The 23,781-nt window shown below is 46.6% G+C and overlaps 1 protein-coding gene across 15 annotated transcripts in view; it reads right to left on the bottom strand.

Annotated features, from left to right (window-relative positions):
* Window positions 1–23,781, bottom strand: part of DTNB (dystrobrevin beta) — a 387,737-nt gene that overhangs the window by 23,526 nt on the left and 340,430 nt on the right. For 10 of the 15 annotated variants that reach the window (XR_005595609.1, XR_005595612.1, XR_005595610.1 and 7 more), the window contains 2 exons: window positions 13,405–13,458; window positions 3,305–3,340 (listed from right to left, as the gene is read on the bottom strand). Coding sequence is in view for 9 of the 15 variants with exons in the window: in XM_039528646.1 (XP_039384580.1) it covers window positions 3,336–3,340; window positions 13,405–13,458 (59 nt within the window). In the remaining 6 variants the exon portion in view is untranslated. Of the gene's footprint in view, window positions 1–14; window positions 949–3,304; window positions 3,341–13,404; window positions 13,459–19,994; window positions 20,094–23,781 lie in introns of those variants that run through there. The other 5 variants (XR_005595613.1, XM_039528642.1, XM_039528640.1 and 2 more) reach the window with 4 other exon arrangements.

Below are 23,781 nucleotides of genomic sequence, written 5' to 3'. Positions count from 1 at the left end.
GCACCAAGAAAAAATAAAATAAAATAAAATCACTAGTGATTGGAACTGATTACAATGTTTTCTAAGTAGCTACAAAACTAGAGAGTCTAGCAAAAATCCAGGTAGTGGTGAGTTTCAAACCTCTGACTATACAACTTTGTTATTTCTCCTTAAATTTAAATACAAATATACTTGCTTCTTGCAAATGAATGTGCAGGCACTAATCTGAACCTAGCAGTGGTCATCCCTGAATACCCTTGCTTGCCAAGAACCATTCAAGTAATTTTTAACAGAGTCTAAAAGAAAAATACACAGAGTTGGGAATCCCCAGGAGGCATCTCATCCAAGTTTTATGGTCCTAATTACAGCCATTCCCCCCTCCTTGCTCTGCATTCCTCTACTCTTGGCATGCCCTGTCATTTACTCTCAGAATGACATGCAGTATCAAACACTATGGCAACCAAACATTAATAGACAGAGTGGTATTTTTAGAAAGTGTGTGTTTTTAAAGGATCTGTACTCAGAGTTCCCTTTGTATTACACACAGGAAAACTCAAATGGTTTAAAATCCATTTTACATGCACATCCAAAGTCAAAGGTCACGAGTGAAACCACCAGCGCATGATGAGATGACACTGCTTAGGTAGGAAATCAGAAGAGATCAGTGCACTTTACAAGAGAACAGTTTTCTTTTGAAACCTCCCATAAAAACGCTTTGTTGAATTTTTGATGGGGCATTGTCCGATTAGGATTGGCAAACACCTATGAAAATAGTACATGCAATAGTCTCAGAGGGAGGGAAAGCCCTTCAGTCAGTTAAAAGAAAGCTGCTTTCCCTTCCCTTACAGCAGGTGGTTGGTTGTGATCTTTCACAGTTGCACAATGGTGTATGTATCGGCTGAAACATGCCTCTTCCAAAGGATGTGGAGACTTCGTTAGAACATGAGCTCGCTTCATAACCCTCTGTGCCTGTGCCATTGGAAACACACACAACAGTTAGCGAGAAACACTTTCCATATGGAGAGCATAGTTCAAACTTGTGCATATGTTGTAAGGAAATGATTGTTACTTACCAGTAACTGGAGTTCTGCACATTCACACTCATGGGATCAGGGCTTCTACACTGTGAGCTTCCAGAATCTTCTGGCAAGCAGTGTCTGTTGGGGCCGCTCATCCCCACCCCTGGAAGTGGGTCCAACCACTCTTCAGTTCCCTCCTAGTACCAGAATTCCTGCTCTAGGACTCAGATGAACTGGGGAGACTGGAGTGGGGAGTGTGAATTTGCCAGTCAACAGTGCCAGGTCCTCAGTATCACACTAGGTCAGAGTCAACGCGTGCTGGATCCTTGGCACTGGACTTAGCTGACCAGGATAGATCCAGAGACCTGCCATCTATGCCAGTCAGACAGCCTGCGTGGAGAGCATCTCTCCAAAGTCACTGCTGGACTCACAGCAAGCAGCCTTAGGCAACAGCCCTAAGAGCAGTCCCTGCCAGCAAGGGGGCGAGGCAGCTCTCTGAAGGTCCTGAGGTTGCCTGTTGCATGGACCTTCCTCCTCTGTTTTATGCAAAGCCTGACTAACTGCCGATCTAACTGCAAACAGAAACAGCTCCCAAGGGGCAGAAAGAAGGAAAACCAACACGGGAATCGTCAAGGACACTGGGTGAGATCGGAGCCCACTGCACCTTGCGTGGCCAGACAGAATGAAACCGGACTTACACCCTCAGGAGCCTTCGCAAGGGGCAGGGAACAGCGACATCACCACTCACCAGAAGATTCCAGACGCTCACGGCACAGGTACCTTGATTGAACATGTGGGAATGTGCAGAGGCCACTTGAAGGAGAACAACTAGATTTTAAAGGCGACTTGTAAGTTATTCTTCTTTAAAAAGGGCTTGGGTCCTTTTTTGAGTTATCATGAAGGACACAGAAGGCCTGGAAGGGGGCTGGTTGGTATGTTTCTATTTGTTTTTTAATTTAGCAATGCCAGGAACGTCAACTCTGGTCCTTCCCAGGTTTGCTGGAGAACCTGTTGGGGGCTGCAGAGGATTGTTAGCATTCAACTTTACATGGATGGTTGAAGGTGCTGAATCTTTAACAGAAATGTTCTTTTCTCCAAAATGGTAGCCAATCATTGTAAGTAATTAGGCATTAACAAAAACAAACAAAAAGTGTTTTTAAGCAGTCCGGTTAACAATCCCCTCCCCTCTCCACTGCTCCACTTTCAGTCTTGTGATAACATGTCACTAACTCTCCAGTTACCAGACACATTTCCAGGCTAAACAGGAGCTGAATTTCTAATATAAAAACAACCCTCCCCCTCCCCAGAATCCTCCACCACTTTCAGGCTGCCTTTATCCATACAAAAACAAACAAACAAACCCCCCAAAATGCACAAGCCCCATTTTTTCCCCTTTGCAAGTCACCTTAGATGACAATTTTGGTTTTGCTGTGTGGAGTGAGAAACTTGTTTCACACAGCCCACAGATGTTAATGATTCAGGCCCACTATGTACAGGGGCTAAGTTTGAACTGCTAACTTAGAAGAGAAAGTCTGTGTATCTCCCGCCCACTTCTCACAGCTATAGTCCTCTGACCTGGTGTGGCCTGGAAACAGAAACCTGGAAATGAAAGACTGCATGTCCCATTCCCAGTCCCTGAGCTAACTACTTCTGGATTATGATTTGTGCTCCCCATGTGGTGTTTCTCTGCAACAGGAGTTCTCCCCTCTCCTCACTTAAAGATCACTTTTTGTGGGTATGCCAAATATCATGTGACTGGATCAGCATAGAAACCTGATCCAATGCCTCCTACAGGCTTTTCACATGGGAGAAGATAAAGATTTTATTCATGTTTTTCAGAAGCATTATTAACACAGGATCAACAGTTACTGTTATCGCATCCTTCCCCACCACCTGTGGTGTCCTCTTATAAGGTAGATTGTGAGCTCTCTGGGTTAGGAACTTTATTTTTACTGCATGTTTGTACAGGTAACTAGTGCAATGGGTCCTGTCGCCTGACCTAAGCCTCTAAGTGCTATCACAGCACAAACAATAAGAGAATAATGATACTAAACCTGCTCTCACTGAAGTTAACAGAAGTTTTCCCACTAATTTAAATGGAATCATGATTGGGTCTTTAGAATGAAAACCTGACACTTTAAAGAGGACGTGTAGTAACAGATCAATGGGGAATATTCTCCATTTTGTACATGAATATAAATAAGGAAAAGGACAATGTTGTCAGGTTATGAGTGAGTCAGTCATATCCATTACAGCAGCATGAATGGAGCAGGGTCTTTGGGAAGAAGAAAAATCCCCATACTTACTTGAATTACTGTGCAGTCTGGGTTCTTCCATCTAACCTGCAACACATGGGGGGAAAAAATTTATAAGGCAGGTAACTGACTGCAACAAAATGAAAAAAAAACCCAACCAATGTTGCTCTGATAGGGCACCTCTCATCCCGGGAATACAAACAACTTTACAGACCATGAATGACAATGACAATGAATGAAGACTCACAAACTCCTGTGGGGTATGGAGGGTAAGGAACAGTGACTTACCTTATAGTAGCTGTCTTTCTTCAAGATGTGCTGTCTACATGGATTCAACTCTAGTTGTGCCCCATGCACAAGAGATCACATTGTTTTGGCTGGTAGTGTCTATTGGGGCCATACCTGCACCCTAGATGTCCTCATCCCCCCTACCCGAGAGCATAAAGGGAAGAGCAGTCCCAACAGTGCCTCAGTTACCTCGCCAATACAGAATCCCAGAGAAGTAAGACTCCATAGTAGCAGGGAAGGAGGGTGGGTTGTGGAATCTGTGTAAACACCACATCTTGGAGAACCAGTTATCAAAGGTAAGTAACCATTCTTTCTTCTTCGCATGATTGTCCACATGGATTCTACTCTTGGTGACTAACAAACAGTTATAAATCCATAGTACTCCCACATTTTGAATACTGCGTGCAGATGTGGTCGCCCCATCTCAAAAAAGATATATTGGGATTGGTAAAGGTTCCGAAAAGGGCAACAAAAATGATAAGCGGTATGGAATGGCTTCCATATGAGGAGCAATTAATAAGACTGGGACTTTTCATCTTGGAAAAGAGACGACTAACGGTGGATACGATTAGAGGTCTATAAAATCATGACTGCTGTGGAGAAAGTAAATAAGGAAGTGTTATTTACTCCTTCTCATAGAACTAGGGGTCACCAAATGAAATTAATAGGCAGCAAGTTTAAAACAAACAAAAGTAAGTGTTTTTTTCACACACTGCACAGTCAACCCCTGGAACTCCTTGCCAGAGGATGTTGTGAAGTCCAAGACTATAACTGGGTTAAAAAAAGAACCAGATACATTCATGGAGGAGAGGTCCATCAATGGCTATTAGCCAGGATGGGCAGGAATGACGACCTTAGCCTCTGTTTACCAGAAGCTGGGAATGAGCGACGGGGAATGGATTGCTTGATGATTCCCTGTTCTGTTCATTCCCTCTGGGGCTCCTGGCATTTGCCACTGTCGGAAGACAGGATACTGGGCTAGATGGACCTTTGATCTGATCCAGTATGGCCGTTTTTATGTTCTTGTGTACTGTTTGCTTGGAGGTGGGTAATAGGAGTCCTACTTAACCAGTGACTTCAGGACAGCCCTACTAAAGTGGACATCCAATTTGGAAGTCTCTACCAAAGAACAGCATCTTGTGAACGTAGAACTGAGATACATGTAGCTGCTCTATAGATTTCAGAAATAGGGACATTCTTCACACAGGCAACAGAGGCTGCCTGAGCTTGAGGGGAATGAGTTCCAACGTGAGGAGGTTGATCTAACTTGGCTAACTTGTAACATGTTCTTATACATGTGGAGACCTATTTAGAGAATTTCTGAGAGGATACTGCCTTATATCCTATCTGCAAAGGCCACAAAGTGGCAAAGTCTAGGTGTGCTCCTAAATGACTTCATCTTGTTAAGGTAGTATGATTAGTCCGATAATGCCCTTACTACTATTTCATGATGTTTAGCTTCCCCTGGAATTGAGTGAGTGTTGGAGAATAAAAATGGGATATGAATAAATTGGTTCTTGTGGAACTCCAAACTACCGCAGGCAGGAACATGGGATGAGCCCTGAGGGTGACCCTCTCCTTATGAAACATGATATAAGATGGACCCACCAGAAGGTTCTCTCCCCTACCCTTCGAGCTGGTGTAAAAGCTATTTTAAAAGGTAGCCTTCATTGGTAAGTGGCGCAGGGAACAGTTTACTAAGGGCTCAAACAGGGGACATAAGAATGTAAGAACGGCCACACTGGGTCAGACCAAAGGTCCATCCAGCCCAGTAATCTTGTCTTTTGACAGTGGCTAATGCCAGGTGCTTCAGAGGGACCAATCAGCTCTGCTAATACTATATTGAGGTCCCAAGAGGAGGGTTCCCAAACTGGGGAAAAAACATGAAAAAGGCTTTAAGGAACCTTGCCACTGTAGGGTGGGAAAATACAGCATGTTCCTGGATAGGAGGCTCATGTGCAGAGACTGCTGCTAGCTAGATGTACCCTTAGGGTGCTGAGAGAAAGTCCAGATTATTAGGGCTAGTGGATAGTCCAGTCATGCTGAAATGGGTGATGTCAAGGGAGACAGGTGATGTTGAGGTGCCCAGATAGAAACCTCCTCCACTCAGCTTTCTGTCACTCTAACTGAGGCTTTCCTGCTTTGGAGCAGAATGTTCTGAACATCAGCTAAAGAACTTCTTTTGGTAGATGTCATCCAACCAGCATCTGAGCTGTCAGATGTCATGATATTAGGTCTACATGCAGACTCTGACTCTTGTTCTGTGAGACTATGTTGGGCAAAGCAGGCAAGGTGGATCGGGGTCTGCATTGAGAGGTTCACCAGATCTGAGTACCAGAACAGCCTGTCCCATGGGGAGGCTATCATGATCCTGCATCCTGCCTCAGTTTCCTCAGGAACCTTGGTATCATTGGGACTGAGGGAAAGGCATACTTCAGTCCAACTGTTGAGGGAATGAAAGAAACATCTGACAGGGAGCCCAGACTGATTAATCAACTCATTGACCATTAGATCACCCAGTCTGATCTCCTACATATCACAGTCCATTACATTTCATCCAGTTACCGCACTATGGAGCCCAATCATTTGTGCTGACTAACGCATATATTTCTGAAAGGCAACCAGTCTCGATCTGAGGAAATCAAGAGATGGAGAATCTACCATTTCCTTTGGTAGTTTGTTCCAATGGTTAAATCACCTTCCCTGTTACAAATCTGTGCCTGATTTCTAATTTGAATGTGTCTGGTTTCAGCTTCCAGCAATGGCTTCTTGTTTATGCCTTTCTCTGCTAAATTAAAGATCTCTTTAATACCTGGGATTTACTCAGACACTGTAATCAAGCTACCTCTCAATCTTCTTTATCAAAGCTAAACAGACTGAGCTACTGAAGTCTCTCACTTTCTCCAGCCCTCATTGCTGATAAAATGTGCAGATGACACAGAAATTGGTGGAGTGGTCTTGAGGACATGGGCTGGGCAGTCATACAGAACAAATCGGATCACTTGGTAAGCTCGGCTAATTCAAACAAAATTAATTTTAAAACAGCCAAATGTAAAGTTATACACTTGCTGAATGAGGGAGGGAATCTAGTGACAGAGGATGTGGAGAAAGCTAGTGTACTCAATGCTTTTTTTGCCTCTGTCTTCACAGACAAGGTCAGCTCTCAGACAGCAGCACTCTGCAGCACGGTATGGGGAGGAGGTGACCAGCTCTCTGTGGAGAAAGAAGTAGTTCGGGACTATTTAGAAAAGCTGGACAAGCACAAGTCCATGGGGCCGGATGCACTGCATCCGAGGGTGCTAAAGGAGTTGGCCGATGAGATTGCAGAGCCATTGGCCATTATCTTTAAAAAATCATGGCGATCGGGGGAGGTCCCGGATGACTGGAAAAAAGCTAATGTAGTGCCCATCTTTAAAAAAGGGAAGAAGGAAGATCCAGGGAACTACAGTCCAGTCAGTCTCACCTCAGTCCCTGGAAAAATCATGGAACAGGTCCTCAAGGAATCAATCCTGAACCACTTAAAGGAGGGGAAAGTGATCAGGAACAGTCAGCATGGATTCACCAAGGGCAAGTCATGCCTGACTAACCTAATTGCCTTCTATGATGAGATAACCGGCTCTGTGGAGGAGGGGAAAGCAGTGGATGTGCTATTTCTGGACTTTAGCAAAGCTTTTGATACAGTCTCCCACAGTATTCTTGCCAGCAAGTTAAAGAAGTCTGGGTTGGATGAATGGACGGCAAGGTGGATAGAAAACTGGCTAGATGGTCGGGCTCAACAGGTAGTGATCAATGGTTTCATGTCTAGTTGGCAGCCGGTATCAAGTGGAGTGCCCCAAGGGTCGGTGCTGGGGCCGGTTTTGTTCAATATCTTCCTTAACGATTGGAGGATGGTGTGGACTGCACCCTTAGCAAGTTTGCAGATGACACTAAACTGGGAGGAGTGGTTGATACGCTGGAGGGTAGGGATAGGATACAGAGGGACCTAGACAAATTAGAGGATTGGGCCAAAAGAAATATGATGAGGTTCAACAAGGACAAGTGCAGAGTCCTGCATTTAGGACGGAAGAATCCCATGCACTGCTATAGACTAGGGACCGAATGGCTGGGCAGCAGTTCTGCAGAAAGGGACCTAGGGGTTACAGTGGACGAAAAGCTGAATATGAGTCAACAGTGTGCCCTTGTTGCCAAGAAGGCTAATGGCATTTTGGGTTGTATAAGTAGGGGCATTTCCAGCAGATCGAGGGATGTGATCATTCCCCTCTATTCAGCACTGGTGAGGCCTCATTTGGAGTACTGTGTCCAGTTTTGGGCCCCACACTACAAGAAGGATGTGGATAAATTGGAGAGAGTCCAGCGGAGGGCAACAAAAATGATTAGGGGGCTGGAGCACATGACTTATGAGGAGAGGCTGAGGGAACTGAGATTGTTTAGCCTGCAGAAGAGAAGAATGAGGGGGGATTTGATAGCTGCTTTCAACTACCTGAAAGGGGGTTCCAAAGAGGATGGATCTAGACTGTTCTCAGTGGTAGAAGATGACAGAACAAGGAGTAATGGTCTCAAGTTGCAGAGGGGGAGGTTTAGGTTGGACATTAGGAAAAACTTTTTCACTAGTAGGGTGGTGAAGCACTGGAATGGGTTACCTAGGGAGGTGGTGGAATCTCCTTCCTTAGAGGTTTTTAAGGTCAGGCTTGACAAAGCCCTGGCTGGGATGATTTAGTTGGGTTTGATCCTGCTTTGAGCAGGGGGTTGGACTAGATGACCTCCTGAGGTCCCTTCCAACCCTGAGATTCTATGATTCTATGATTCTACATCTAGGAACAAGGAAATCACAGATTCAGAGATTCCAAGGCCAGAAGGAACCACTGTGATCATCTAGTTTGACCTCCTGCATAGCACCGGCCAGAAACCTGCCCCAAAATAATTCCTAGAGCAGATCCTTTAGAAAAATACCCCGTCTTGATTTTAAAATGGCCAGTGATGGAGAATCCACCATGACCCTTGGCAATTGTTCCAACGGTTAATTAGTCTCATTGTTAAAAATTTACACTTTATTTCCAGTATGAATTTATCTAGCTTCAACTTCCAGCCATTGGATCATATTAGACCTTTCTCTGCTAGACTGAAAAGACCATTAATAAATATGTGCTCCCCATGGAGATACTTACCGACTGCAATCAAGTCACCTGTGATGGGGGATACAAACCCCATACTGGGCCCAAGGGGGTTAAAAGACAATAGTGGGCCCAGGTAGCCCCCCCCCCCCAGCCTGCTGAGCATGTTCTGTTTGGAGGAACAGGTTAAAGGGGGCTCAGAAGCACAGGCAGAGGGTGTTGGACAGGTTATAGGAGAGAGGACTCGTTCTTCAGGCAGCCAGACAAAAGGTTGTGCCTGAGAGGGGACCACAGAGGGGTCAGGCCCACAGGAGGCCGCTCTAACCAACCCCTTTGAGAACCTGCAGGGCCCTGTCCCTTTGAATTTTTGTTGTTTTTGAGGGTGACTGTTAGGATTACAAGGATTGGGGTAGCCGTGTTAGTCTGTATCCACAAAAAACAACACGGAGTCCGGTCTTTAAGGTGCCACCGGACTTCTTGTTTTTTTGTTAGGACTACAGGGGCCTGCCCCAAACTGAAGGGACTTATTGGTGGGAAGTAGCCCAAGGAAGTGGACTTGGACTCACTGCAGGGAGGACCCTCTGGTGTTGCTTCCCGCTGGGGCCCATGGGAGAGGGAGGGCCTGCGAAATCCTTAACAAACGTCGCATCCGCCATAATCTCTCCAGTGCTGAGAGAACAGCCATGCAGTCCCTGAAATCTAACCACTGGACAGTGTTCAAAGCAGCAGACAAAGGGGGTTCCACTGTAGTTCTCAACTGTGGTGACTACATTAACAAGGCCAACCCACAGCTCTCCAACACAGCCTACTATGAAGAACTCAGAGAAGACCCCCCACACCACAATTTACCCAGGAACTACGGATGTCATCAAATCCTTCCCCCAAACAACTCCAAGAGAAACTCTACAAACCCATCCTCCACAAACTCACCCAGGAAACTTGGACATGCTCCCAACCTACACAAGCCAGGGAGCCCCGGCAGACCCATTGTATCTGGCCACAGCACTCTGACTGAAGGAATATCAGGACTCATAGAAACCTTCCTCAAACCACTCACCAAACAAAGGGCCAGTTTCCGCCAGGACACAACTGACTTCCTCCACAAACTCTGCAACATTAACAGCCTCCCTCAGAACACCATCCTCACCGCCATGGATATCACTTCCCAATACACCAATGTCGCTCACCAATGCCTGCCTCAAATATTTGCAACATAGTGGACAACCTCCTAAGCCCCCTCTGACCTCACACTACTGGTGGTCACCTGGCACTCCACACTGGAGCCCAGACATGGTATCATCAAACAGCTACAACCCATACGCAACGGGGACCCCATCCTGAAATAAAACTTTCCTGAACCCCCACTTCTGGCCTTTAAACAAGCCCCCAACCCCTCCAAGCTCATCATCAGAAACAAGCTCCCCACAGACCAGGACACCAATTCAAAGTGACACCAGACCCTGTCAGAACAACAGATGCAAAACCTGCAGACATATCTCCAGTTCTACAATGATCAGCACCCCACACTACACACCTTTCAAAATCCATGGGTTCTACACATCCCTATCACAACATGTGGTGTACCTCATCCAGTGCACTAAATCCCTCAATAAGAACTATGTGGGTGAAACCAGACAATCAGTCTGCTCTCAAATGAACTCACACGGGAAAATGATAAAAGACAAAAACACCCTATCCCCTGTGGGCGAACACTTTTCACAAAGTGATCACTCTATATCTGACCTCTCAGGCCTCATCCTCAAAGAAAACCTGCACAACACTCTCAAAAGACAAGCCTGGGAGGTTAAATTTATTACTCTGCTAGACACTAAAAATCAGGGACAGAACAGGGACACTGGATATATGGCCTATTACAACAATCTGTAACCCACCAACCCCCTCTGTTTCTTCCATGACTCTAGCTTGAACGGTTTCTTACAATAGGTGCTAATGACTTATGTTAAACAATCTGTTCCACCTTGCACTTTGCTGTGATGCTGGGAGCTCCTTCTCCAGACCGGAAGAAGAGCTTTGTGTTACTCAAAAGCTTGTCTCTCTCACCAACAGAAGTTCGCCCAATAAAAGATATTACCTCATTGACCCTGTCTCTCTAATGGTAGCCCAGCAAGTTGTGAAGGGCTGGGAATTATGTATTGGCAATGTCAATTCAAACATTAGCCAAGAGTTCACTGTGTACAGAAGGCACAGGCAGAAATGGTACCTAGAAGATACTACAGTAACTGTCATGCTAGAAATACATGCACTGATTAAAAAATGCAAGAGCGTTTGGGGTAAATGAAACAGATTACTGCTGGTTAGATTGAAATGCTGTGGACTCGAACAACTACTTCTTGCTGTTCAGTGATGACTCATAAGAATCTTCAAACTCCCTCTCTTCCCCCTATTTTCCATGCAAGGTACATTACACATTTGGAAAAAGAGAGTGAACATCTGCTAAGCATCCAAAATATCTAATGGAGGAGGAAGATTCCAGGGCTAAGAGCCTTGTATGATTTAAAGCCAACATACTACCTTCAAAAATTGTTGATTTCACTGAAGTCAGATGTATTATTGCTAGTAAAAGAAAACCCAAAAGCCCAAACAAGTCTATCATTTCAACTAGTGATGGGTAAACCTCAGAGGAGTCAGAGAAGCCCCAAACATCTGGCTGCTCCTGTAACGCAAAAACCACCACAATACCAACTGGCAGAGGGCTCACTATTCTGTAACAGCAACGCCTATCAGGCCTGACAAACTCACTACACCTGACACACTGCTTTCATAGTATTTATCCAAAAAGTGTCTTGTGAGGTATCAAACGAAAGCCAATAACACACTGCTTATAATATCACTGTGAAAAGTATATACTGACACTATATAAGGAATCATCTGTGCGTGTGTATAAAAATTATGTTTTAAAATCTGTAACAAGGCAGACTGTAACAAGAACAGGTCTTCTGCCAGATAAAAGCATGTCTCTTCAGCTATCCCCGTCGCTGAGGTAAATTAAGCATTGTAAGGACGACACAAAGGAAGCCCCATTTATATGTAGTCAATAGGAAAAACAGGTTGATGAGGGATGCGAACTCAACAGGTGAGCACCCCAGCATATGAACCCCAGGCATTTATCGTGACTCTGGGAACCAGGAGAATGGACCTTGGGAAATATAAGGAAAAACAAAAGGACACCGCTACCCATTTCACTGAGGACAGCCTTGGAAGAGGGGGATGGTACGGGAAGGAATGGATCCTGGATTCAATGAAAACCAGTAAACTCTGCACCTACGCCCATGGGAGAACCCTTCCCGTTGGCATAGGTAGTGTCTACACTGAAATGCCACAGCAGTGCAGCGTTTTAAGGGTAGACAAGCCCTTAGTCTCTAGAATGAGTGTTACACTTCTGTTGTGTTTGCAACCATTTCTGTTTCCAATATGCTTACTCAATACTAACTTGAATCTGTGACTCTCTGTTCTTTGTTGATAAATATATGTGTTTTTACTATACATACAGTGCTGTGTTGACATAAAGTGTGAAACCTGAATCATAACCTTCCAGCTGTGTATATCTCTTTGGGAGGCAGCTTACCTGGTAATTTCTGTGAGTGTCCAGTGACAGGGCCTGGATGCTACAGGGGAATGCTCTTCAAAAGAGGTGCAGGGACTTGGGTGCATCTAAGGTAGCCTGCAAAGCAAGATAGGCCTGACAGAGTCCTGAGCGCAGTGTCTGAATGGTTGAAAGGCTGGTGCTGTACAAGAGCTGACACCCAGCTACCACAAGAAAGGGAGGCAACAAGGTGATTCACAATCCTGGGTGCCCTGAGAAAGGGTCACACCGTCTCAGTACCTATTTGGGCTGGAGATCTTGTCACACTAGGAGGAGGGATTTTCTGTTCAGTCATTTGAGGAAGGGACAAGTGAAACCCCCAACCCAGTGTCCAGTGACTGGTATTCCACTCCCCACACTGCTCACCTGGGTTTTCTTTCTCCTGAGCCCTTTTGGATAGGGGATCATTAGTCCACCTGCACAACAACACTGTGACAGCCCCACGTTCCTTCCACATCCTTATAAGCCAGAGGAAGAGCTGCCTGGGGAGGATTAGTTCTATTATCTACACTTAGAATCAGGGATTAGAGATGGGAAGAGACCTACTGTAAGGCCCCATTTTGCCGCCTGCGCAGCATTGTTCTCAGCAGAATATTGCTGAACACTGTGTCCAGACACGTTTTAAATGCCTCAACCAACAAGGCTTTGCTGCTTCCCTGGGGTGCCAGTTCCACAGCCTCGCACACCCAATTTCCAGAAACTTTCCTGATAATTCAGCCTCCATTTTCTATATCTAACCTCACACCATTCATTTTTGTTCCTCTTGGACCATTCAGAGTAACTCCTTTCCCGCCACGCTTACACTTGTACATGGCCACTTGCTGAAAGAAAATATTTCAATACATCTGAATACGGAGACAATGGAAACCTGGACATTACGACTGTCCCAAGCAGCGGCAGAAATGGAGAGAGCAAACATATAGCAGGGCAGCGAGAGGAGCAGAAAGACAAGCCTGATAGGCCCAGCTGAGTGTCTGGAGGAGGTGTAACAGCAACAAGAAGTCTCCATAAACTGCCCAAACCCAAAGCTATTACACAAATGCTTCTGCAGTGCTTGGTACACTGAAGTGGAGAGTTTGCAGACACACTCTAACCTCAGACACAGAAATAAATGAGAAAAGTGTTTTACAGCTGAGAGAGCCTTTTACCTCTGTCCTTTCCATTCTGCATCTTTTCCTCTTCTTCTTCACCTACTTCCTCTGCTTTAAAAAAAAACCCAAATGTTAGCCAAACACGCATGGAAATGAGTCGCTAGAAAGCATTTTTCTACAGGAGAGAGCTCTCTAAGAGCCATGCTGGCTTTTGAGACTCGCACTGGAAAGAGGGAGGGGGGTTGTGCTGGAGTGGGAGCCCTCAGGAGTACTTCAGACCAACTAAGCTGGAATTCTTTCATGGTGTAGTGGCAGCTGCACCATCGTTCAGTTGGTAGAGTGTATGCTTCTTCTACTGACTAGTTTAATGACTCCCATTTTCACGTTCACCCCACAGGGGGCAGTGCCTGCACTCGCCAACAGGACTGTGCCTGGCCCCAGGTAGCGTGATACACAAAGTCCACTGGTTCTCTTGTGCACCTGTGCAGCCATATTTGAGCCTTCAAAGAGACTAAGAGCTATAAAACCCAAACAACGGGACAATGGGGAATGGGTCAAACACAGATAAAAAATGGTGACTTACCTGTGGTGTAACAGTTGTTCTTTGAGATGTGGGTGCAGATGTGTATTCTGCTCAGGTGTGTACTGCCTTGTGCACTGTGAGCTGAATACTTTTTGCTACCCATTGAGACAGTGCACATACCTTATACCTCCTCAGGGCCCTTCCTGAGACTATATTAAGGTGGTTCCACTCTGACCACACTCAGTAGTGCTCCAACAAACTCGAGTCTCTGGGCAGGAACTGGTGCAGACTTTTCTCTGCTCAGGATAAGATGAAGGTGTTTGAACAGGTGGATGATATAGTCAATGGATGGCAATGGACCTGACTGTGAGAGAACCCCTGGACCAGCCAACCATCAAGGTAAGGGAAGACATGTCTTCTGTTCCTCCTCAAGAAGGCCACCATGCATTTGGTGATGACAGGCCAAAGGGGAGTACCATGTACTGATGATGACAAGTCTGAGGAATTTCCTGAGGCTGTGTAACACAGTTATACTGAAATATGTGTCCAGAAGATCAAGGGCAGCCAACCAACCACTGCCATCTCAAGAACGGAGGATTGACGCTAGGGTAACCAGGCGCAATCTCGCTTGCTTGATGAACTTGTCGAGAGCCCAGAGGTCCAGAACAGTCTCAGTTACACTCTTGTGTTTGGGGATCAGGAAAAAGAGTGGGGGCACTTACTCTGTGCCACAGGACGTGGAGAGCCTCACCCTCCTGAAGAAGCACAGACTCATGAGATGGGTCCCTGAAAAGGGACAGAGAAGGAGGGTAGGGAGGAGGGGTGGAAATGAGTGGAACTGAATATCCCAGGCCTATAGTACTTAGGACCCACTTGTCTAAAGATATTTGTTCCCATGGGCTGAGGAAGTGGGATAACCTGTCTCCACACTGAGCAGGGATGTGTAGATCATTGTTGGTTGCTATGCTGTCCTCGAAAAACAAGTCCCAAGAGTTGTGTTCCTTCCGAAAGCTGAGAGCATGGTGGGTTAGTGGTAATGTTAGTTGACCTTCTTTTCTGAAGCCTCTCCCTCTTCCAAGAAATGTAGTATCATCTGGGAGGACAGAAGGCCTGTCCATGAAAATAATCTGAATATTTCTGCAGGGACTTGAACTAACGCTTACTGGAGGCTGGAAGATAAACCCCCGGGGAGTGGAGAGTCACTCATGAATCTTTAAAAGAGAAACATCTCATCTGTCTTGTCAGAAAATACAAACTGTCCCTCAAAAGACAGAATTTCAGTGGTTTGCTGGATATCTGGTGCTATCCCGGAATTAAATAACCAAGATGCCCTCCTCCTGATGATGGCAGTGGGGCTCATTGCTCTGGAAGAATCACACATTATGTTGAGAGTAGATTGTAGCGAGGCCTTTGCCCAAGCAAGTGCTTTGTCAAGAAAGCTTTGAACTTCTCTCTGGAGTTGTCTGGCAATGTGTCCATGAACTTAGACATCACCGCCCACTAAAAGAGCTTGCTGGTCATTAGTCTCACCTTAAATCTTCCTTGTGGTGTCCTCTCATTAGCTGCTGTGACAATTAATGAGTTTGGTTTTGGTGTGAATAGACACACTTCTGCTTCTGGGAAGGGACATGATATTGTTTTTCTGTTTGCTTAGCTATTGGGGCTAGTGATGCTGACATGTGCCACAAAGATTTGGCTGTTGATAGGAGGGCCTATGTGAGGACCTGGGGACTAGAACCCAGGCCTGCAGAGCCTGGGGTGGCTGATAGTCCCAGTGTGCTGGGAAGCCATCCAGAGGCACAATCAGGAAACACTGTGGAGACTAGAGGCCGCAGGAAATACTGCTCACGAGACCCAGAGTGACATTCCTCATGGCCCTCTGATTGGCCAAGTGCCCCAATTTAATCCCAGGGGTTGCCCCAGGAAGGTGTCTGGGTAAGTACACAGATTTTGCCCTGCTACAACACCAGACTTTGCCTTGTTTCCTGATCTCTGGTCTCTGACCCCAGCCTGACTCTGATCCCAACTCCTGCCTCTCAGTTCTAACCTGGTACTGCCCCGATCTCTGGTCTCTGACCCCGGCCTGACTCTGACTCCGACTCCTGCCTCTCGGTTCTAACCCGGTACTGCCCCGATCTCTGGTCTCTGACCCTGGCCTGACTCTGACCCCGACTCCTGCCTCTCGGTTCTAACCCGGTACTGCCCCGATCTCTGGTCTCTGACCCCGGCCTGACTCTGATCCCGACTCCTGCCTCTCAGTTCTAACCCAGTACTGCCCGATCTCTGGTCTCTGACTCCAGCCTGATCCCAACCCCGACTCCTGCCTCTCGGTTCTAACCCAGTACTGCCCCGATCTCTGGTCTCTGACCCCGGCCTGACTCTGATCCCGACTCCTGCCTCTCAGTTCTAACCCGGGACTGCCCGATCTCTGGTCTCTGACCCCGGCCTGACTCTGACCCCGACTCCTGCCTCTCGGTTGTAACCCGGTACTGCCCCGATCTCTGGTCTCTGACCCTGGCCTGACTCTGACCCCGACTCCTGCCTCTCGGTTCTAACCCGGTACTGCCCCGATCTCTGGTCTCTGACCCTGGCCTGACTCTGACCCCGACTCCTACCTCTCGGTTCTAACCCGGTACTGCCCCGATCTCTGGTCTCTGACCCCGGCCTGACTCTGATCCCGACTCCTGCCTCTCAGTTCTAACCCAGTACTGCCCGATCTCTGGTCTCTGACTCCAGCCTGATCCCAACCCCGACTCCTGCCTCTCGGTTCTAACCCAGTACTGCCCCGATCTCTGGTCTCTGACCCCGGCCTGACTCTGATCCCGACTCCTGCCTCTCAGTTCTAACCCGGGACTGCCCGATCTCTGGTCTCTGACTCCAGCCTGATCCCAACCCCGACTCCTGCCTCTCGGTTCTAACCCGGTACTGCCCCGATCTCTGGTCTCTGACCCCGGCCTGACTCTGACCCCGACTCCTGCCTCTCGGTTCTAACCCGGTACTGCCCCGATCTCTGGTCTCTGACCCCGGCCTGACACTGACTCCTGCCTCTCGGTTCTAACCCGGTACTGCCCCGATCTCTGGTCTCTGACCCTGGCCTGACTCTGACCCCGACTTCTGCCTCTCAGTTCTAACCCGGTACTGCCCCGATCTCTGGTCTCTGACCCCGACCCCGACTCCTGCCTCTCGGTTCTAACCCGGTACTGCCCCGATCTCTGGTCTCTGACCCCGGCCTGACTCTGACCCCGACTCCTGCCTCTCGGTTCTAACCCGGTACTGCCCCGATCTCTGGTCTCTGACCCCGGCCTGACTCTGACCCCGACTCCTGCCTCTCGGTTCTAACCCGGTACTGCCCCGATCTCTGGTCTCTGACCCCGGCCTGACCCCGACCCCGACTCCTGCCTCTCGGTTCTAACCCGGTACTGCCCCGATCTCTGGTCTCTGATCCCGGCCTGACTCTGACCCCGACTCCTGCCTCTCGGTTCTAACTTGGTACCACCCCGATCTCTGGTGTCTGACCCCGGCCTGACTCTGACTCCTGCCTCTCGGTTGTAACCCAGTACTGCCCCGATCTCTGGTCTCTGACCCCGGCCTGACTCTGACCCCGACTTCTGCCTCTCAGTTCTAACCCGGTACTGCCCCGATCTCTGGTCTCTGACCCTGGTCTGACCCCGACCCCGACTCCTGCCTCTCGGTTCTAACCCGGTACTGCCCCGATCTCTGGTCTCTGACCCCGGCCTGACTCTGACCCCGACTTCTGCCTCTCAGTTCTAACCCGGTACTGCCCCGATCTCTGGTCTCTGACCCTGGCCTGACTCTGACTCCTGCCTCTCGGTTCTAACCCGGTACTGCCCCGATCTCTGGTCTCTGACCCCGGCCTGACACTGACCCCAACTCCTGAGTTTCTGTAGAGACCAGACTTGACAGCAGTCCCACGGATGGTTCTGGAGTTGCTGGCATGGTGCTAGGATTCTCCCATCCTGATACTGGGCAGACACGGGTCTGTCCTGGGTACCAGTCTTGCCGACAGTGAGGTCCTGCTCTCAATGAAGAGGAGAATAAATCCCTCATTGATTTCTGGCACTCCGGTCCATTTTATGAGTCCTCTCACATGGGATCTGTGGAATGATCTCAGACCTCTTTCCTGCCTCCATGACTGATTAGAGTCCTGGGGTCTGTCCCCAACTCCCACAGAGGTGGAGGACACCAGTTAACTGAGTGGTTGGAACAGGGTCCTCGTGCCAAGGCAGGTCTCACAGCCTGTTCCAACAAATGCTGCTTTAGATGAAGATCTCTTGCAATCTGCATCCTTTTTGTAACAGAACGATAGATACTTCACTATTCCTTGATGTGGTTCTTGCCGAGGCACAACAAGGAGCATGCGTGTGGGTCGCTGGTAGGGACAGGCAAACCCTGAAGCCTGGGGAATGCTCCAGAACTATACAAACTAACTGTACCTCTACATATACTAATAAAATAACTAATCTAACAAACTATGGTGCTAACTGCCAGAAACTATTTACACTATGAAATACCGAATCACAAAGTGTGACGCAGCAGGGAAATCATGAGGAGATTCCAACACGGGGAGCTCCAACTCAAGCTGCAGGTGGTAAGAAGGAAATGAGGGGGTTTAGGAAAGTGCCACCTTGATATAGCCTCGAGAGGAGCCAAGAGGAGGCACAGAGCATGCATGCTGCCCCGACGGGTACTACAGCGGCAAAAAGTCTCCAGTTTGCAGTGCACAAGATGCCAGCACACTGGAGTGGAATAAGGTCTGCACCCACTCCAAGCAAAAAGATCCACTCTGAAGGAAAACCTGAAACAGTTTTGAGGAGATCCAAGAGGAAGAACACTTGATGTTAATTACTGAAGATCTAGAGCCTAACCATGTGAGGTGCCAAGAGACCTCAACACTCATGGAAGTCACTGGGGTGGCACAGTTGTAACTGAGAACAGATTCTGTTCCAATAAATACACTTCTCATTACATCTCTCAGTGACAGAAAGGAAGTGCATGCTGATGGAGCATGGAGAGTCACAGAGTTTAGAGTCACAGAGTTTAAGGCCAGAAGGGGCCACCAGATCATCTAGTCGGCCCTCCTGCATATCCCAGCCCACCGACACCACCCGCACATGAAACCCAACAACCAAAATGACACCAAAGTATTACAGCCCACAGGAGACTAGACTATTGTGTATCTCCGGGAGAGACTAGAAGGGACCAAAGAGCACCAAATGCCAGATACCTCTGCAATGGCAGGGAAATTATTGAGCTATAGCTAGATAATACTGACAAGAGACCTGCACCCACATGCTGCAGAGGAAAGCCCAAAACCCCAAAGTTACTGTCAATCTCATCTGGGGGAAAATTCCTTCCCAACCCCACATATAGCGATCAGTTAGACCCTGAGCCTGTGAGCACCTGAGAGGGAGAATGCTCCGTGCCACCTCAGCCCTTAGCCCCCATCCAATGTTCCAACTTCAGCCGTAATGCTTCAGAGAGAGACCAAAATCCGCCCCAGAATACATGGGGGGCATTCCTTCCTGACCCCTGCAGATGGCCAGCTGAAGCATGAGGTTTTAGGAACATAGGACATAAACTGGAACTGAGCAACAAGGCTCACTTTATTTAACTCCAGTGAAGCTGAAGTGAATTTATGGGCCAGGCTAGTATTTATATTGAGGAGAAGGTGGACAGAAGGGCAAGTTCCTTCTCATTTGGGGGAGGGGTCATATCTCTGTATGTAGCATTTCTAGTAAAATAATGTAAACAGACAATAGTTATTACAGGCAGTTATATTTCCCTTGATCCATATTTTAAAATATATTAATAGAGTTTTGAAAGAGAAAAAAACACCTGTAATAGAAAGCACAACTTGAAAAGCTTGAGTAGTGTAAGTTGGTTCTGACCAAAGGGGATCTTTAATAGAGAAGTCAAAGAAACTGGCATTTTCTTCATTGTTTCAACTACAACCAATTGATAAATATCACTTTGAGAGGTCAGAAGTGCTTCTACCAATGGCCTTTTCCATGGTGCCCAACACAACAACTGAAATATGTACTATGACGATGGCAGAAATCACTGATTGAAACTAAACAAAATTTTTAAAAATCACAATGGTGACCTGGGACTCCAAGCAATTTCTGAGTCTGGCTGCTCCGCTTGTCTCTTGCTTCTCAAGCTAAGTGGGGCTGGGAAAGTTAGACAGCAGCCTGCTTAGTCCCTAGGATAAGGAGAATATGTTACCGTGTGTTGCTTTTGAATGACCTAGCTGGTCATCACTCTAAGTGGTACCCAGTATTTCCTGGCCAGGGAAGACTGTGAGAAGCCCACGCTTTATACTCAGATCTATCGACTGTCTCCTGACTATCGGCAGAAGCAATTCTTCCTTTCCTTTTCTGCGCTCCTCAGGGCACTGTTTTCTGAATGCAGACGAAGATGCTGTAGGCCAAGCTAGGTACTGTAACTCACAAAAACATACCAAACTTTATGTCTGCAACTAAAGCTGGCAGGAAATCCAGGCCTGGAGGAAGTTTAAGTTCTCCTAGTTTAACTCCTAACTAACGTGTTAAATCCCATTGAATCTCAACAGCTGCGTATAACTCGTGATTTTCCTAATTTACACAGTTTACATTATTTCAGATATTTTCAAGGGATTGGTCTTCTTTAGTTTCTGCATATAATCAAATACAAGATTGTAATTAATTTTATCTTGGATCCCCCATGCATTATAAATGCCTTACACGACAAGACTGAAATAACTGTCAACAGCACAAACCTTGCTTTGTTTGTATTTGTCAAATACTGTACCGATTTCAAAAGAGACCAAGAGATCAGGAGTCCTGTATCCCTGATACAAGTCACTATGGGCCAGGGTCTGATCTCAGGTACATTAGTGTAAATCTGCAGTACTATTAAGAGCAAGAAATAAATTACTGCAGAGATCTGTCTTGGGCTGAGAGTTTATTCACCAGGTTTCAGCTTGAGGGGAACAGAACTGTGCATCTCTGAACATGGCGATTTACTGAAGAAACACAAGGTCCCTTAAGAGAAGGTTACTCATCTTGTGCAGTAACTGAGGTTCTTTGAGATGTGTGACCCTGTGGGTGCTCCACTCCAGGTGTTTGTGTGCCCCAGCACCTCTAGTCAGAGAATTTCGACAGCAGTACCCGGTTGGCTTTGCGGCCAACCCCTCTCCCCATCCCCCAGTTCCTTCTCTACCACAGAGGACCTTACTAGAACTCCAAAGTAGAGGGGAGGAGGGTGGGTAGTGGTGCACATCTCAAAGAACCTCAGTTACTGTGCAATATGAGTAACCTTCTTCTTCTTCTTCAAGTGATGTCCCTGTGGGTGCTCCACTTCAAGTGACTGTAGAGCAGTGACCCTCAGTGGAAAGGAAGAGCTTCGGAGTTGGGTCCGTGATCGATAATAAGACCATGTGTCCTAATAAAGTGTCATATGTTGAGTCCTGCTCAATTGCGTAGTGTTGAATGAATGTTGCAGTAGACCCTCACATTTACAAACACCTCGGGAATGGAGGTTGTTCGTAACTCTGAAATGTTCGTAACTCTGAACAAAATGTTATGGTTGTTCTTTCAAAAGTTTGCAGCTGAACATTGCCTTAATACAGCTCTGAAACTTTACTATGCAGAAAAAAAATGCTGCTTTCCCTTAATATTTTTTAGTGGTTTACGTTTAACACAGTACTATACTGTATTTGTGGTTTTTTTGGTCTCTGCTGCTGTCTGATTGTGTACTTCCAGTTCCAAATGAGGTGTGTGGTTGACTGGTAAGTTTGTAACTCTAGTGTTCATAACTCTGAGCTTCTACTGCATGGGCTTATGCCCAAGTGGCTGCTTTACATGTCTCTAACAGGTACATTATTAAGGAAGGTTACCAATGTGGGCAGCGAACTGGTAGAATGTGTTCTAACCCTCGGTGGTTCATGTTGGCGGTAGCAGAGATAAATGCACTCTGAAATCAATTTGGAGAGTCTCTGCTTAGATATAGTGTCTCCTTTAGATCTCTCTGTAGTAGAGAGAAACAGCTTTGGTGCCTTCCTAAATGGTTTAGTCCGTTCAAGATAAAATCCTAGTGCCCTTCTGACATTCAGAGTATGGAATGCCACTTCTAAGGTTTAGGGAAGAATGAGGGAAGATGGACTTTAGGTAGAAACTTAGGATGTGGTCTTAGAATGACCTTGTTCTTGAAAAAGGTTGTGTATGGGGAGTACGTCATAAGGGTGACAAGGAAGGCTACTTTCATTGAAAGGTGTAATAGAGAACATGTAGCCAAGGGTTTGAACAGAGGTCCAGTAAGGGAATGAAGTACTAAATTAAGATCCCATGGAGGCATTGGGACTCTGAGTTTGGGATAGAGTTTCCAGACACCTTGTAGGGATCGTTTTGTAATTGGATGGGTAAAGACTGAGAACCCATCCACTTTATCGTGAAAGGTTGTGATCGCTGCAAGGTGTACTCATTGGTTTGGCCAATGTACATGGCAGAGGGGCATTGCTGTTGTTTTTGTGGATACAGACTAACACGGCTACCCCCTGATACATTTTCCAACCAGTTTTGCACCCACCTTATAGTAGCTCCATCAAGGTTGCATTTCCCTAGTTTGTTTATGAGAATGTCATGTGAGATAGTATCAAAAGCTCTACTCAAGTCAAGATAGACCATGTCCACCGCTTCCCCACTATCCACAAGGCTTGTTACCCTGTCACAGAAAGCGATCAGGTTGGTTTGACATGATTTGTTCTTGACTGATCCATGTTGATTGTTACTTATCATATTATTATCTTCTCGATGTTTGCAAACTGATTGCTTCATTATCCACTGTGTCTGCCAAGTCTAATGATACCTGGAGAGCTGTTTGTGCCAGGAGGTGGCCTTCAGCGATGACTGATCTAAATTGCTCCTACTAGTCTTCTGGTATAAAGTCAATAAATTCAGACAGTTTAGAATAATTGGTGTGGTTGTATTTTGCCATCAAGGTCTCATAGTTGGCGATTATCGGCAACTGATGACTGGGAGAAGTTTGTGGTTCTGAGTCTGAGTCCGGGCTGAGGGATTTCTCCATAAGGATAAGTTTGAATTTAAGGTCCCTCACTTTCCTGGCACGGGCCTTAAGGTTGTGGCAATGGAAGCACTTCTGGGGTATGTGCATTTCCCCCAAGCAGCGGACACACTGGGAATGTCCATCTGAAACGGGGACTGCCTCTTGGCAGGAGAGGCAACATTTAAAACCCAGGGACCTCCAGGCATTCTCAGGTGAAATTATCCCAGAAAGGGATGAATGAAACATAACATAATATATTTGTATTTATTTTTTTAAATGAGAAGAAAGAAAAGGGGTAGAGTAGTTAGTTATAACTTGTTTTCCTATCTTCTACTACACAATTAATCCTAAATCTAGATCTGAGGGGAGAGTGCACGTGGAGCCCACCAGACACTGCTGTCTAAATTCTCCGACTAAAGGCGCAGGGGCGCACGATCACCTGACGTGATGCACCCACAGGGACATCACTTGAAGAAGAACTATAACAGCACTAGTGATTGCTGCTGTAATACATGCAGGACTTCATTAACTCCAAAGCTGCTGCTGCAGCCAAGACACAAGGTTTGGACTGGTGAATGTACTGTTCAGGAGTAACTAGGGAATCTGTTAGGAAAATATAAAATCTGTGTTTAGATGTGAATGCAGAATCCTTTCCTTATTCCTAAAAGCACAAGGCCCTTTAACAACTAACTGAAATGCTGAACAATGACGTTCTTTACAAGCAAAGCCCTGAGAATCTTGGGATGGGTCTTTCTCAACAAGTTTGTAAGTTTGTTGTGGCCCAATTATTCTGTTCACTGAAACCCACTATCATTACTATTGTGCAAAAGGCACGCAGGCAAAATCAC

Source organism: Mauremys reevesii, linkage group 3 (genome assembly GCF_016161935.1).
Source record: "Mauremys reevesii isolate NIE-2019 linkage group 3, ASM1616193v1, whole genome shotgun sequence".
Lineage (NCBI taxonomy): Eukaryota > Metazoa > Chordata > Testudines > Geoemydidae > Mauremys > Mauremys reevesii.
Note: the sequence above shows the minus strand (reverse complement) of the source record. Positions and strands in the feature narration are given on the sequence as shown.